The 15,919-nt window shown below is 42.0% G+C and overlaps 4 protein-coding genes across 4 annotated transcripts; 1 reads left to right on the top strand and 3 right to left on the bottom strand.

The window, feature by feature from the left end:
* The first annotated feature begins 249 nt into the window (after positions 1-249).
* hmgcl (3-hydroxymethyl-3-methylglutaryl-CoA lyase) lies at positions 250-2,780 on the top strand. Its single transcript, XM_022750741.1, has 9 exons — positions 250-346; positions 567-650; positions 868-975; positions 1,101-1,196; positions 1,357-1,505; positions 1,608-1,671; positions 1,780-1,968; positions 2,100-2,225; positions 2,521-2,780. The coding sequence occupies exons 1-9, from the start codon at positions 260-262 to the stop codon at positions 2,620-2,622; spliced, it is 1,005 nt and encodes a 334-aa protein (XP_022606462.1). The 5' UTR covers positions 250-259; the 3' UTR covers positions 2,623-2,780.
* A 1,236-nt stretch (positions 2,781-4,016) lies between these two features.
* LOC111225467 (gap junction beta-3 protein-like) lies at positions 4,017-6,873 on the bottom strand. Its single transcript, XM_022750359.1, has 2 exons — positions 6,669-6,873; positions 4,017-6,004 (listed from the first exon to the last, which is right to left on the bottom strand). Exon 2 carries the CDS (start codon positions 5,931-5,933, stop codon positions 5,082-5,084), a length of 852 nt encoding a protein of 283 aa, XP_022606080.1. The 5' UTR covers positions 5,934-6,004; positions 6,669-6,873; the 3' UTR covers positions 4,017-5,081.
* A 1,183-nt stretch (positions 6,874-8,056) lies between these two features.
* LOC111226037 (gap junction beta-4 protein-like) lies at positions 8,057-11,832 on the bottom strand. Its single transcript, XM_022751119.1, has 2 exons — positions 11,767-11,832; positions 8,057-11,306 (listed from the first exon to the last, which is right to left on the bottom strand). Exon 2 carries the CDS (start codon positions 11,213-11,215, stop codon positions 10,424-10,426), a length of 792 nt encoding a protein of 263 aa, XP_022606840.1. The 5' UTR covers positions 11,216-11,306; positions 11,767-11,832; the 3' UTR covers positions 8,057-10,423.
* Positions 11,833-12,466: 634 nt separating this feature from the next.
* ppie (peptidylprolyl isomerase E) lies at positions 12,467-15,400 on the bottom strand. Its single transcript, XM_022750203.1, has 10 exons — positions 15,331-15,400; positions 14,825-14,923; positions 14,661-14,704; positions 14,254-14,280; positions 14,036-14,117; positions 13,837-13,940; positions 13,630-13,753; positions 13,216-13,401; positions 12,969-13,111; positions 12,467-12,538 (listed from the first exon to the last, which is right to left on the bottom strand). The coding sequence occupies exons 1-10, from the start codon at positions 15,359-15,361 to the stop codon at positions 12,470-12,472; spliced, it is 909 nt and encodes a 302-aa protein (XP_022605924.1). The 5' UTR covers positions 15,362-15,400; the 3' UTR covers positions 12,467-12,469.
* Positions 15,401-15,919: the final 519 nt, after the last annotated feature.

A 15,919-nucleotide genomic window follows, 5' to 3' on the forward strand; every position in this document is an offset into this window, starting at 1 on the left:
CTTATTTAATCGTGTAATGTTATAAATAATTAATTTTCAGGCGCTTTAAATGTACTTCTGGAGCCTGGGTATCTGGGCACGCACAATTTACAGGGTGTACGTTTTATTTAAATTCATATTTTAAATTCCAAAAAATACTTTTCATTTCAAATTTCCAGCCAGTAGATGGCGCCCTCGCGGTGCTTTTATCAGCTGTGAGGACCGCCGCTTCACTCTGCTCCCGAGGAAGAAGTGACGTCAGACCAGAGGCTGGACCAACATGGCGGCTATAATGAGGATTGTCAACAGAAGCACTTTAAGTTCAACAATGGGTCAGCAGTACCTGGCGTTCAGCTCCGCAGCAAAGGTGAGAGCATTGAGTCTTTTTGTCCTTTTGTGCCAGCAAATTTTAGCGTGGACGTTTGTCCAGCAGGGTATGTCAGACAGCTGTCAGCGTCCTCTAAGGTTACAGTTACGGTAGGAAGTCAGCTAGCTACATATCATACTGTTTCTAATTGAACAGTTAAAGCTACTTCACCTGTGTGTTTAATGTATATGTGTGGGGATGTGTGTGTATTTGTGTGTAGGCTGGCGTAAGGGCAAGTCAAGCTCTTCCGGAGAAGGTGAAAATAGTGGAGGTGGGACCCAGAGATGGTCTTCAGAATGAGAAGGTAACTTTGTGTAAAAATGGTTGGTTGTTTTGATTACACAGCATCAATTACAGGCAGGAAATGTCTCAAAAATGCCTCAATGTGACGTTAACACTCCTCAAAACAGTTTTAACCATCGCTGTTGTACTGAGGTAGGGCAGGTGCACAGGTCATGTGTTATGTAACCAGAACAAACAATCCCAGTTCCGCCTCATGTTGTTTTGCTGTTCCCACTCAGACAATCGTACCAACAGAGACAAAAATTCATCTGATCGACTTGTTGTCAGATTCCGGGCTGCCAGTCATTGAGGCCACCAGCTTTGTATCTCCAAAATGGGTTCCACAGGTGAGTCCGTTCTCCCAGAGGAATTCACATGCAAAGTGCTGCACACACCCCACTGGGGGCAGTGCAGAAACTGCAGCACTAACTGGTTTCTGTTGTTTTGTTTTTTTATTTTAACTCAATGTCAGATGGCAGACCAGGTGGAGGTGATGAAGGGGATCTGTAGAAAACCTGGAGTGTCTTATGCAGTCCTTACCCCCAACCTCAAGGGTTTCCAGGCTGCTGTGAGTGTCAAGCATTATATTCCAACGCACTATACACACAATAGCTACATAGACATACTTTATATGCAGCTTCTTATACTATAGATAGGATGTTTAAAAGTTTCACAACTGGGCTAAATTTTCCCTTAAAATGCCTTTTCCTTGCTCTTACTCACCACAGGTGAAGGCAGGAGCTTCAGAGGTGGCCATATTTGGCGCTGCATCAGAGCTCTTCAGTAAGAAGAACATAAACTGCTCCGTCGACGAGAGTTTACAGCGCTTTGATGAGGTTATGAAAGCAGCTAAAGAGGCTGGTGTGCCAGTTAGAGGGTAGGAATACAGGCTTGTGCTTAACTGTGAGCAAACCTTTAAACCATTGAAATTTTAGTTGGATTTTTGTATGAGTCTCATCTACATGTCTTGTTTACACAGATACGTGTCGTGTGTTGTTGGATGCCCGTATGAAGGCAAGGTGGCACCTGAAAAAGTTGCACACGTGAGTTCTCACTTAGTACATGTTTACATAATGTAAAATGCCAAAAATCTGTGTATTCTCCTACAAGTAACATAACAAGTCAAGCTTAACTTTACTTCTGTCTTGCAGGTAGCAAAGCGTCTGTACTCGATGGGCTGCTATGAGATCTCCCTGGGTGACACCATTGGAGTGGGGACTCCAGGGAGCATGACTCAAATGTTAGAGGCAGTGAGCAGAGAGGTGCCAGTCAGTGCCCTGGCAGTGCACTGCCATGATACCTATGGCCAGGCCCTGGCTAACATCCTGGTAGCCTTACAGGTCAGTCATGGTTCTGGTTATTTTAACCCCACCATGTCTTTCAAGAAAGCAAATAGTATGATTTGCAAGTGGTTGATTAGTTATTAGAGCAGTGTTAACTTACAGAGGTAAATATTGTCTTCGTTTTGCAGATGGGAATCAATGTGGTAGACTCATCAGTAGCTGGACTGGGTGGCTGTCCCTATGCCCAGGGGGCTTCTGGGAATGTTGCTACTGAAGATGTAGTCTATATGTTGCATGGACTTGGGATTCAAACGGTAAGAAGCCACACTTTGTTTCTCTTTAACCTTCCCTGTCTTTTAGTTCCTTCATATTAGATATTACAGATGCAACACTATTGTGTTTACTGTTTAGTTATGTACAAATGAAGGAAGAAAGTGACTTCTTCTTTTTTTCTGTATTAGTCATTAACAAACTACCAAACCTTTAAATTTCCTTTCACCAGTGGACAAATAGACTGAAATCACACATAATAAGCAGTTCTTGTTTACACTGTAAGCTACCTCTTGAAATGCTGAAGTTTGAGCCTTTGACTCTCTGTCCTCACTGCAGGGTGTGGACCTCTCCAAACTGATGAATGCTGGAGCTTTCATCTGCCGAAGCCTCAACAGAAAGACCAGCTCCAAAGTGGCGCAGGCCCCTTGCAAACTGTAATCAATCTTTCACAGACTGTACACTGCAGCATAACCATGTAAGCTGGAGCCGTCACCCTCTGTATGTACAGTTATCACCATTGGTTTGGTTTGGTTTGTCATCTACCAGTATGAGAATGTAATTTCAAAATTTGGATGGGACTGACCCCACTCTGTTTTTAAAAAAAAAAAAAAAAAAAAAAATCAAATGTCTGATTAGGTATTCACTACATGATAGTATAGCTGGAACAGTGCCTTATGTAAAGTCAATCTAATCATACAGAATCTGTCTGTCTAAAACCTTTTTTTAATGGTGTGTTTACGTTGCTTTCTGGCCAGTGGGTTAGCCAAAGTGCAAAGATCTTTTTAATACTATGTCAAATCAACCAGTAAAATATCTTAGGGATGCATAAACTCACTGTTGATGTCAGAAAAGACAGAAGTGTTGTTTTGATTTCTGATCATCCTCTGTATGCTGTGATCATTGTCTTCATATTAATGATCTATCTTGGGAGCATCTGTGGAGACCATCGGTTGGAAATTGTGCTGGTTTGCGAAAAATAGGGATGTGTTGTATTCCACAGATTGATTTTTTTTTTTTTTTTACATATGTATGATTTTTTGTTTTACCTTTTTAATATGTTTAAGTATTTATTTTAATATGCCTGTACATATCAAACAAGATTGAGTTTTAAAAATAAAACAATACTGATTAATGTGTCATTAATCTGAAATAGTTTGATAAGCTACATGATGTCTGACTGACGCTGTAACATCCTCCCCTCATGTTCAACATCAGTTTTACAGATGTTGCATCAAAAGAATAGATTTAAAGCCATCATTGGCCATGTAAGGTACTAAAGTGAGAGCTAATCATTCACAATCTCCATAGTGATTTTACAATTTGTTGTGGAAATGATTCAGATTAAACAAAAACTGTTTTCTTTGCCGCACCTTGGGGGAACCTGACTGACAAGTCTGACGGGCAGACTGAGATTCTCAAAGCAGCCCTCTGCGACACTTAGAAACAAACATCATAAGTATCAAAGACAGGAAAATAGCCATAGTCATGGAGATTCACAGGAAATTCAGATGATTAATGGCTAATTGGCATGCAGGCCTGGTTCGAGCAGGAAATTTGGCTATGAGTCAGCAGCAATGGAAAAAAATCCAACTCCGTAAACAGTGTTTAGATACTATCGTGGGAGTATAAAAATGTGTTTATACAACTACAGATGAAAGGTTTTATCTTTAGAAAGCTAGTGGTGGTCGTGAACATGTTTTAAATGATTTGCTAAACTATGAATCTGAAGCAATTTTCCAAATGGAAACCATATTAATACATATTATATATCAAATTCACAAGGTATAAATAATCAGCCCTTACTGTTAAAACTCCAAACAGAAACACACGTTCAATAAACTTTAATTTAATTTATATAATTGTATAAAAACATTTGTCACAACGAGTGCAGAAAATACATTTTCATCTGATGATGAACAGTGGACGACTCACAAAACTGCATAATAGTTCAATGAACCCTCTGTTTGTTCTCCACTGTGTTCCAGTTCTACCAACACAGAATTAAACAGCAGCATTCCTGTCGCCTTATTTAAATCAACAGTGGTCTTGCATCAGGCGAGGTTGTATACCAGCATGTCAAAGCACAGGCAGTCTTTATACAACGTTTGGCTGTGCGGCATAAACCTGAGAGCAAGCATATGCCTGCTGAGATAACAAAATATACTAATCATCCATGCCTTTTATTTATCAAAGAGAGTAAATGCAATAACAAAGTCATTTTGGGCCAGTTTGCACACTTTCAAGTATTCTTCAGCCATAACTCTATGACTTTGGGAGCATCTACACTCCAATGTAGAATTTTTTACTGTTCTTACAAACTTGAGATCATCAGGGCAACTGTGATATGAAGCCATGATAACAAGAGATCACTGGAATGTACACATTACACTCAAGGACCACAGAGCACCCTGACACACCACTGTACACCCTGACACTGGCAGGGTGGGAGAATACCTCTGCCAGGTGTGTCCTGCCTCCTCCTTGTGTGCAGCTGAGTGACTCATTTCCTTCCCTGTGTCAAAACTCCAATCACAGGAAAGACTGAGTGAAACTTCACTGGAATGTTCTAACAGGGTGAAGTGGTGAAGACACACAGACCTTTATTGTATTCAAAAAGGAACTTCACATATCATTACCAAATCAATTTGGCTGTACCTGACATGTAAATATTATGGATGTTGGCTTGGAAACCAAAGTTGATGCGTTCCAAAAGAGTCTTAGATGTGGACACAGGGGCCCGCATGATGAATCCAGAACTGATGATGACTCAGCTTCCTGGGTCTCAAACATACTGCAGTTTGGCTCATAGCTCTGAGTCTGTTTTTTTTTAGGTTTGTCATTGGGTTATAGCCCAAGCGCTGCTGAGATCTTGATATTTGCCCTCATTACAGCTTTTATCATTTGGTAGTGGACAGGTTCGGAGCAGAGGCCCGTATCTTCTCTTCAAGCTTGAGTGCTGAAGGTCTGTACGAAGACTTGAAGTATGGAGGCTTTTCCTTCATGTCCAGCCTCGACACTGGCTGGTTGAAGTTGTTGAAGGGGTCGTCGCTGTAGTCTTCATGATGCACGGCCGTGTTGCGATTGCGCCTCTTGAGCTTGTTTGCGATTCGTGCAATGCGCTTGGCGATGAGATAAATGATCTCGCAGATGTTGAGGATGATGCAGAGGGCCGACGCTCCGACCATGAAGTAGGTGAAGACCTTCTTTTCGGTGGGGTGGCCGATGTAGCAGTCCACCTGGTTGGGGCAAGGCTCCACCTCACACTTGACCAGCCTTGGAAGGTAGAAGCTGTCGTACACCCTGTGGAGGATGTAGAGGAAGGAGACCTCGATGCCTGTCTTTACGAAGAGGCTGACCAGGTAGGTCCACCACAAGCCGCCATGTTTCTTGCCCGTGTTGTTGTACAACTTGGTGTCTTCACCATGCTTGGCCCTGTGCTTGCGCTCACGGTCGTCACGGTAAGCCACATGCATGACCACCATGAAGGAAGGGCACGTGACGAAGATGAGCTGCAGGGCCCATAGGCGGATGTGGGAGATGGGGAAGAAGTGGTCATAGCAGACGTTGGCGCAGCCGGGCTGCTTGGTATTACAGTCAAAGTCCTTCTGCTCGTCGCCCCACACTCTCTCCGCTGCCACCACGTACACCATCACCCTGAACACAAACACCACAGACAGCCATACCCGCCCAAACGCCGTCGAGTATTTGTTCACCCCACTGAGCAGGGCCTGGAAGGTCTTCCAGTCCATGTCTTTGGCTGGCCGTCAAAATCCCTTTTCTCTGGAAATCTTCTGTTGCTGGTGGTAGTTTATCTTTAAACCTGGATGAGGCAGAATGAACAATGAGTGAACATGCTCTCACTGTCTGCTGAGTTATGGTGGTGTCTCACTTACTCCAGGAGTCTTTCATAACAAATCGCCCTTAATTATGGCTTTTTAAGTCAGTAATTCATCTTCCAAAGCTGATTTAATGTTAAAACATTTCCCACAGATCTCATTTATCAGCCCCACCTTTTACCAGCTCCTAATAAAAACACACAGTAAGGAGTGGGCCTCCAGCAAAACCAATCGTAAAGGAAACGAGTTGAACCAAAGTTATTAACACACTCAGAGCTTAAACATATATTTAGAAAAGGCAGCCTGTCTACTTTAGATCATTTATGCAAACATTTATTTCATAAGATTACACATTATCGGTAATAAGTTGGTATACATTTGAGAAGACATGAGTCTCCTAACAAAAAAAACTGTCTTTTACGCACAGCTTGTGGGCGTTCTTTAAACGTGTTTTCGTGGCTCTTTACCGACATACTGTCCCTCTCCTACGACCAGAGACAAATGATGGAATCATATACGTATAAAAACCAAGGAATGAACAGATTTGCTAACACTCATTTCCAGTGAGATGAAACGCGAACTTGGAAATTCACGAAGCTTAACTCATCTCAGGCAGATGAAAAGTTCATCACGGAGTTTTTCACTTACCTAAAGAAGCATTAGTCCATGATTAGTTAAAAAGGCACGTGAGTGAATGTGTGTCCGGTGATTTCTCGCAGTTTTAATGGCGTTTTAGTCTTTTGACGCACAGATTTGATTTCCCCTCGACAGGTAGAGGAGCGCAGTGTTGAGAAATGCGCCTGTGGGTGGGGTTAAAGAAAGACTGCAGCTGCCTTCGATGTCTCCTACTCGCTCTCTACTTCCCTCCCTCTCTTTGTCTGCCTCCGTCTCTCCTTCTCACACGCCATGGTTGCGTGATAATAAATATTTTTGCACATCAGTTGTCACAGCTGGCAGGAACAATCTCCAGGTTCTTGTAATAAGAGTTGCCAAAAGGTTTACACATGATCAATCATGTTTGGAACCAGCGTACCAATCACAGCCTTGGTGATTTCAGACCACATATAAGTCAGACGTGGGGTGGGAAACATTGGGATCACCCTGCGGGGCCCTGCAGCGCCTTGAGGAACAATTTCGTTTTGTTTCACAATGAATGAGATCACTCAAAAAGGATAGATGCTTGTCATCTCCACACATACATTACAGACAGATACAGAGTTTTATACCCGAGAGCTTAAGTCTTCTCAGAGAGGGTTACATTGGGAAAACGTCTTTAAAAGATGTGATTGTGCTCATTTAAATAGTTTCAGGGGCGACAGGTTTGGCTTCATTTTTTGTCTCCAGGAACAGGACTGTCACATTGCCTGAACTTGCCTCTGCATACTTGGCAGTGTACACATAGGAGGCAGACACACCTTAAGGTGAATGTATTGTTGTGTTGCTGTACGTCTTCAGTATCTTTCAGTTGGACTCTTCCAAAGACTGCTAAGCAACATATTTTCTGAGATGTTATGAAGGGGTAGTTTGTTGACAAAGGTGGGGTGATAGGTGGAGAGTAAAAAAAACATTTCATCATGTAACTAGAAAAGTATTTGTTTCCCTGTTCATTTCTTTCCCTTGGCTTTTTCATGCAACACCCAGGAGTGCCAAAAAAAAGTGTATTGTATTTCCTTCTTTCTTTCTTTTTAAAGCCAGGCTCTACTCAGATAACACTGTCACAATTCATGAACTACCAGTGGACTCAAGCTCATCCTCACTGTCAGATCAAGAGCTCCACTGTTTTCTCCACTTTACTATCCACTCACTTTTTCAACCAAACTTCTTGTGTTAGTAGAGGAATGTAATCCCCCAGATGCTCTAAAGAATATCAAATGGCTTGTTCAAAATGCCCTCGCTGTGCCAGAGTTTGCCAGGTCTTGCAGATCTACTGACTTTTGTGTTTACATAATAAAGACTACAGACTTGTTCATACATCACCCGCTTCAAGTCAAGTCACGTTTATTTGTATCAATCAGTACAATAAAATCTCAGTGGGCTTGTTTCATGCTCGCAACAGTTTCCAAACAAACCCAACAATTTCTGAGAAGACAATGAAGAGCAAAAAAACTTTTTCTAATAACTTCATACAAATATCCTGTAACATAAAAGTGTGTTTATAAAAGCAGAGTGAAAACCTGAACTCAGGTGTGGACAGCAACTCAGGAACCAGGCTAAAACATTATGCTCATATTTTCATTTGTGCACAAATAATAAACACAATAATAAACACTTTGTTGTAAGAGGCTGTTGTAAGAGGCGGGATGTGTCTAACTCCCCAGGAGTGAAGAGTAACAAGCTGTGGTGCTGCCTTCTCTAAATAAAACACCTCATCTCAAGGTCTCGCAGCGATGACATTGTTAGAAATATCAAGTTGCAGTTGTGCTTTTCAGGAAAGTCATCAATGCCCTAAAGCTTGAGCCTATGAACACAACATCTGTACTACAACATTTACAGCAGTCCAGTGCATTCAGTGGGGTGGGGGGGTTCTCCAGTTGAACAACTGGCAGGCTGCTGAGACATACCTGGAGGACTCAACCTCTGTGAGCTGCAAGTCTCGACAAGACGTAACAACAGGATAAACCCGTTGCTTTCCACTGCTGCGACAGGAAGGAAATGTACCAGAGCAGAGAGAGCTGGGACCATGACAGATAATAACCAGGAAGAGCTGGGAGGGTCTCATAATGAGAGTTATTTTTTGGCTTATTTACAGAACCACAAATCCAGGTTGGACAAACAGAACCGCACATACTGGATCTCACTTATGTTTTCAGGGGCAATATATTACCGTTTAATGATTTTTCCATTTAATCGTATTTTTGGTTTCATCTGCTGAGGCTGTGGCACGTGGCACACTGCAGGAGAGCTATCTCATTTCAACAACACCTTGTCTTTGCTAAAACAGTGTCCTAGTTACCATGATAATCCACACACCTCACTTGTTAACAGTTTTCATCGCAGGGACTGTTTACTGAAATAGATCTAATGGTTCCAGTAAAAACTGTTAACAGTGGTGTCTGCTGATTGTCCTGTCATTGTTTGTGGAAAGACACTTTGCTGTTCAAGTTTTTAAATGTCAGTCTTCATTCGGGCCAGCAGTAACAAAATGTATTCACCTTCACTATCTTCAGATGCCAGTAGCAGTTTCCTCTGAAATGTCTATTGGCAGATTCAAATTGAAAATATCCACACAGGGAGAGACCATAAGTGAGAAAAGATGTGTTTTTACTCTCACTACATCTCTCCTCCAGCACGTTGCAGTGTAAATACTGCGATCCCCCATTCAGCGTCTGCACGGACCGACAAATTCCTGCACTGGGTGGTTCCACACGTCAGCATGGATGAATCAGAGGAGTGGGAGGCTCCTCCTCTGCCCTTCTCAAAGTACCAATCAACCTAAAAAATGAGGGTGCTGCTCATAGCAACAGAGCAATCTGTGCGGCCAGTGGAGAGGGAGGGCTTTATGAAACGCATGGAAAAAGTGGAAGTGGAAGCAGAAAGAAAGTCTGTGTTTTTTGGTCGAACCACAGAACTGCAGAATCAACATGTCCTTTTCTATAGAGACGTGGCACATTGTTCCTTAGTACATGAAAAGACTGTGTAACTGTTGAATGCAGTGTTCACCACTGTGTAGAGACATGTCTTCCTTGATCTTATGAAAAACAAACACATTTTCAAAATATGAAAATGATCTTTAATGAAAATATTATTAACAACTATGCAGCCACGCTGCACCTCAACGCTGTTAAATATGCAAATCCTGAGTTACTAATAACAACTGTGTTTCAAAAACTGCATTTCCACAGCATTGCTCTCTTCCGCCACTACGCAGAAACATGACAACAACAGTAACAAACACAAGAGCACAATCTTTCAAACCTGTTGATAAATTATATATAGTACAGCATTTACAGCAAGATACGACAAACGTGTGAGTGAAGGGAGGAGACACAGCACAGTCAGAAGTAAACATTTTGAGGTCGGGCACGAGCAGAGGGAAAATCTTACGAAGAAAACCACGTTTATAAAACCATACTCGCCAAACCCCGGAGTGACTCATTTAATTGAACGAGAAGCTAAATCTGACACTGCATCACAAACTTCCTTGACTTTTCTTTTTGCTGTTGAACTTTATCTGTAAAAACATCTGTAAGTACTCGCAAACCCGCAACATTGAGCACATTCCAGATCAATGACACATGAGTCCTGATGTCCTGAACTCCTTTGATTGTGGACTCTGTAAACAGTAGGGAACCAACTCCATCGTAGTTCAATCTCAGAGTAGACAAAGTCTGCTGTCAAGTCTTTTGAGGAAGTGCCTGGGGACTTGTCATGTCTTTAATAGTCTTTGCCTTTATCTCAGTATCTCAAGATATGGCGACACTGTATGAGGGCGCAGGTGTTTGAGGGTTGTTTTTACCTGTCAGCTTTAGATTATTTGACTCCATCAAGTTGCTCCCACTGGACATCGTGTTGGTCACGACTCGGCGAGAGTGATGGAATGTGGTGATACATTCACGGCACCGTTTGCCAACCAGGTAGAGAATTTCAAAAACAGAGAGCAAGATGCAGGCCAGGCTGGTGACCACCATGAAGAGGGTGAAGATTCTCTTCTCAGTGGGCCGAGCGATGAAACAGTCCACCTTGTTGGGACAGGGTTTCTGTTCACACTTGATGAGAGATGGGAAGTCGTAGCCCTCATAGATATGGTAGAGGAGGTAGACGAAGGTGGCGTCCACACCTATTTTGAAGACTAAAGTGAGGACGTAGGTCCACCACAGGCCTCCACGCTTCTTGCCAGTGTTCTGGTAGAGACGGCGGCAGTTTTCGCCGTACTTGAGCCGGTGTTTCTTCTCCCTGTCCTCCCTGTAGGCCACATGCATGACCACCAGGAGTGAGGGGCAGGTGACGAAGATGAGCTGCAGGGCCCACAGCCGGATATGGGAGACGGGGAAGAAGTGGTCATAGCAGACATTGTGGCACCCGGGCTGAGCCGTGTTGCATTTGAAGTCTTTCTGTTCGTCACCCCATACCTTCTCTGCTGCCACCACAAACACCAGGACCCTGAAGAGGAAGACAATGGAGAGCCACACTCGGCCGAAGGCTGTGGAGTACTTGTTCACCCCGCTGAGGAGGCCCTGGAGGAATGTCCAGTTCATGACGAGGTTTGCTCACAGTCTCTTCCTGCTGATGGAAGACAGGGGGAAGGTTCCCTTCAGTTGAAATGGCTCAGACAAAGTTTAGGTATATCTAGCAGCGTGGGACACAAAGAAAAAACACAGTCATATCACAGTTATAGAAAAAGGACAAGAGAACAAAGAAATAAAGAGACTAACAGAGGTGGAACTGGGTCGTTAAGAGATGAATTCACGTGTATACGTATCTTAAGGCAAAAAAAACAAATGACAGAAAAAAGCGCAATGAGCAGAAAAGTGACCGGGTCTATTATTAAACCAGTGAATTTGCGGTTATATAAGCAACAACTTTTGATTTCGAAGCTATGCGGAGATACAATCAGAGAACTCTTACTCCAACAAGCCACTCACTTTCTAGCCACTTTCAAGTTTTTTTTTGTTTGTTTTTTTTTACATTCGTGCGCAATTTGCGCGTATCCAAAAAGCCTAAAACCGACCTATCTATGAATCCAAACAAGTTCGCTTCACTATCACACTCAGTATTGAACGATTTTAAAATCAATCTGAATACTCACGGTCTGAAAGCTGCTGTTGCGGTCCCGTGTCGGGGCGGAGGAAGAGGCTTTGGATGAAGCTCAGCGATGAGATTCAGTAGATTTCTCAACAGGACGGGAGTGGAGGGGGTGGAGCTGTTAGTCTACCGTGTCTTCTCCGCACTCAACCTGCTCAGGTGTGGCTGCTCCATTCCACCAAAGCCTTGTTTGACCAATTAAGGGAAGAGAACTGACGACTTTCACTCTTCCATTTTTCAAATTTGGTTCGGTTGTTGAAATGCTGTTAAAAAGCGACCAAAACAAACTCTCTGCATCCAGCACGTAGTCATTTTGAATTCGTATTTATTATTTGCTTGAAACGCATTAAAATCTACATATTTTCGCATGAAAACCAGAGTGAACAATGTGGCGGTTTGACACTTATTCGTGAGAAAAACGTTTATTTTTTTCCTTGATAATTAAGAAAACGTGCGCTATAAATAGATAGTTGTGCAACTATAAATGAGAAAGCCAACAAGTCCTTACCACAATGTGACATTTATAAAGAGTAACAGACATCAAACTGTGGGTTCGTCATAAAAAAAAGGTGTTTATTGAAATATTTACATGACAGAAGATGTTGGTTCAAAGTACAAAAGACCATGAACATACTCATGCTCTCAGACATACATTTCCTCCATACACACACACAAACAGGTCAAACTCATACTTTTTTTTTTTCCATTCACACATATTCTCCACAGTCTGAGATGATCACCTTCTGCTTCGGCTTCCCGTCTTTTGTCCCCTGAGCCTGCAGAAAAAAATTATTCATAAGATTTCACAATATAAATGACTTTTTGCTCATTGTAACACAAAACCACATTGATAATTTACTAATTACCACAATTAGTACCACAATAATGGGTACTAATTTACATACTTTTACCCAACAGTATGATCAGTTATAAAAAAAATTTAAAAAAAAAGAAGCTTTGTCTGGATTTTTTGGTTTCTTAAATAGCTTTTGCTCATTTTTATTTTAAGTTTCTTCTACAACCATTCATAGTAACTGTGGAACAGACAGAAGCAACAATCACTGCATGTAAAACATTGGGAATGGGAATATTTTTATGCGTATTTTGCTGTAGTGATATATAGGCATAAAAATTAAACTATCATCACTGAAATAGCCCTTTATTAATCTTGGAATCAAACCCTTAGTGAATCCCTTTATCCTTTACCTCCATTGCACGGAGGACATCCATCCCCTCCACCAGCTCTCCAAACACCACGTGTTTGCCATCCAGCCAGTCTGTTTTGTCAGTGGTGATGAAGAACTGAGAGCCATTAGTGTTTGACCCAGAGTTGGCCATGGAGAGCTGCCCTGTGAGCACAAGAGAGACCGCAAGTTTGGTTCCTGTTACCAACAGGATCTGCTAGTAAACACAAACCATGAACCTCATTCTCAGACTTCACCACACTCCTTACCTGGAGCTGTGTGTTTGAGGACAAAGTTTTCATCATCAAACTTCCGGCCGTAGATGGACTTGCCACCGGTGCCATTGTGGTTGGTGAAGTCGCCTCCTTGACACATGAACTGAGGGATGACCCGGTGGAAGCTGCTGCCTTTGTAGCCAAAGCCTTTCTCATGTGTACATAAGCAGCGGAAGTTCTCTACACGGTCATGCCAGAAGAGATACTTGTGTCAATATTTGCCTTAACTAATTTTTTTATTTTTGAACAGAGGCGTTTTAATTAGGCACTTGTGGTTTCTCTTTACACCTGTATAGCTTAATATAGCGTCCTTTTTGAACACTTAAGGATGTGCAGCTACAGTATACATTTTTTTTTTTTTTTACAAAGATATGATGGTTAAAACCCTTCAGGAGACTGCATACAGACCTGCTGTCATGGGAACAATGTCAGCCCGCAGGAGGAAGCGTAGTCTTCCTGCTGGCTTGTTGCCGATCTTGATGTCCATATAGACCTGAGGATTGACTCGGCCCTTTTTAGCTGGGGGTTCAGCCTACAAAACCAAATCATACGTGACTTACTATCTTAATATGGTTAGAGTCAGACACATCAGCACTAGAAAGAAAGCCATCTCACATCCTGTGTTGCCGTGTTGGTTGTTTCTCCACCTGCTGCCTCCCCCTCAGCCTCCTCTGAGGTCTTCCCTGAGAACTTCTTCAGCCAGTCATCGTCCGACCACACTGAGGGAGAGCAGAGTTAAAATTAGAGCTATGGAGCTATGGATTAAAATTACAGCACAGCTGAAGCCATCTGTGTACAGGTTTTCAATAAGCACCTGGTCGAGATGAACCTTCTTTGATTCTCATAGGCTTGGCGATGTTGACCCGGATAGTCCGTCCAAAGAGCTCAGACTCATTCTAGTAGACAAAAAGAAAAACATTGATATTGAAACAGGAGGAGAATTTTTTGGACCTCTTGGGTAAACAAAACTAGGCCTTAGAGACAGGAATAAACCATCACTGGCATGTGTGTGCAGCAATGCAATGTACTTACCATGTTATCAATAGCTGCTGCAGCATCCTACAGAAGGTAAAGGGTGAATGATTATTTACCATATGTGCAGTAAATTACTTTATTTACATTGCATTCACCAGTCAGTCTACTGTTAACCTTCTTCAAAATAATGCTTTCCAATGGAACAGTTTTTACAGGATCAATTTACTCTTACTGTCTTTAATAGTAAACTTGCAAAGAAATTACATCCAACAGTTGTATTGCTGGGTGTTGCACAGTGTAGTTAAAACTCAATCACTCAGTTAAGGTGTGTACAATGTGCACTTCAATAATGCAAATACAAATGTCTTGAATTAATTCCACCTTTAAATGTGACTTAATTCGTTTATTTTCTCATTGAGAATATTAGTACCCAATACTTAAATAGCACTATAAATACTACATACCTCTGCCAGTTCAAACTCAATAAAAGCAAATCCTCTGTGCTTTTCTGAAAACAGAACAAAAGCCACATCAATAGAGCTGCATCTCTCTCTTACCCGCTGTATTTACTGTGACATAGACACAGTTCAGTTACCATCACACTTCACAGTAAAACTCCAGCTCTTACCTGTTTCATAGTCTAACGGTATCTGGATGTCTGTGATGTCTCCAAACGGGATAAACGCTGCATGTAACACCTTCTCGTCCACCTCCTCTGCCAGTCCACCTGACAGAAACACACAGTGCCGATGTCAAGCTAATGAACATTGAACATGTGAGAAGATATGATTTACATCCAAATTATGTAAACGTGTTGCGTTCAAGTGACGGAAGCTGGACCTTTTAACGTTATTTATAGTTTTATTTCATTTCCTCACTCAACCAGACACAATGCGCTTTACAAAAGGTGTTGATGAAACTGGGCTTAGTATACAACCAGCGAAGTTTCAAATAGTTTAGCGACATATTGTGCCGGCTGACTCTCTGTGTATCGTTTTTCACGTTATATCCACTTTATACACGTTTAGCTGCGTCTGCTTTGATGCTTTAAAAGTAATAACTCCAGCACTTGAACTAGATATACCAAAATAGAGCGATTTTATCCTATTTTTGTGAAAAATAAGAATAACTTACCGACATACAGCACTCGTTTGTTCGCCGCCATATTTGATTTAACCCTTCAACTTTAACCCCACGAGCTCGTCATTGGTTCAGAGAAACTATGGAGTGAAACTAAAGCCCGCCTCTCTAGTCTCGTGAGCTCTCGCGCCACCTGTCGGAGGAAACACCCTCCACACCCTCAGTATAGACTGTATACACCCATACAAAAGCTCGGTTCCAAAACGGTCTGTTAAACCATGTTGCACTGTTTAGTGTTTGGCAGACCAGCCTGACAGCCTTACAATAACCATCCACTAATTCATGTAATAATCCAAAATGTCTTCCTCCACCTGCTCCACTGATATTCACTTTCCTCTGCCCCCTCCTGTTAACTCCAATATTTTTACCGTTGCTTGTCCTTCTGTCTGGCTATCAGACAAAGTATTATATATAAGGGAAATTAAAAGCTTAAATATTAGCACAAACACTTTTTCTAGTTTACTTAAGCCAATGAAAAGACAACATAATCATTGCCTATTTCTTTAACAGTTTTTATACTGATGATCCCAGACGACCGTAAAAATGACAATTTGAACATAAAATTGACGTTTTTACATTTTTA

Source organism: Seriola dumerili, unplaced genomic scaffold (assembly GCF_002260705.1).
Source record: "Seriola dumerili isolate Sdu_G_001 unplaced genomic scaffold, Sdu_1.0 BDQW01000149.1, whole genome shotgun sequence".
Taxonomy (NCBI): domain Eukaryota; kingdom Metazoa; phylum Chordata; class Actinopteri; order Carangiformes; family Carangidae; genus Seriola; species Seriola dumerili.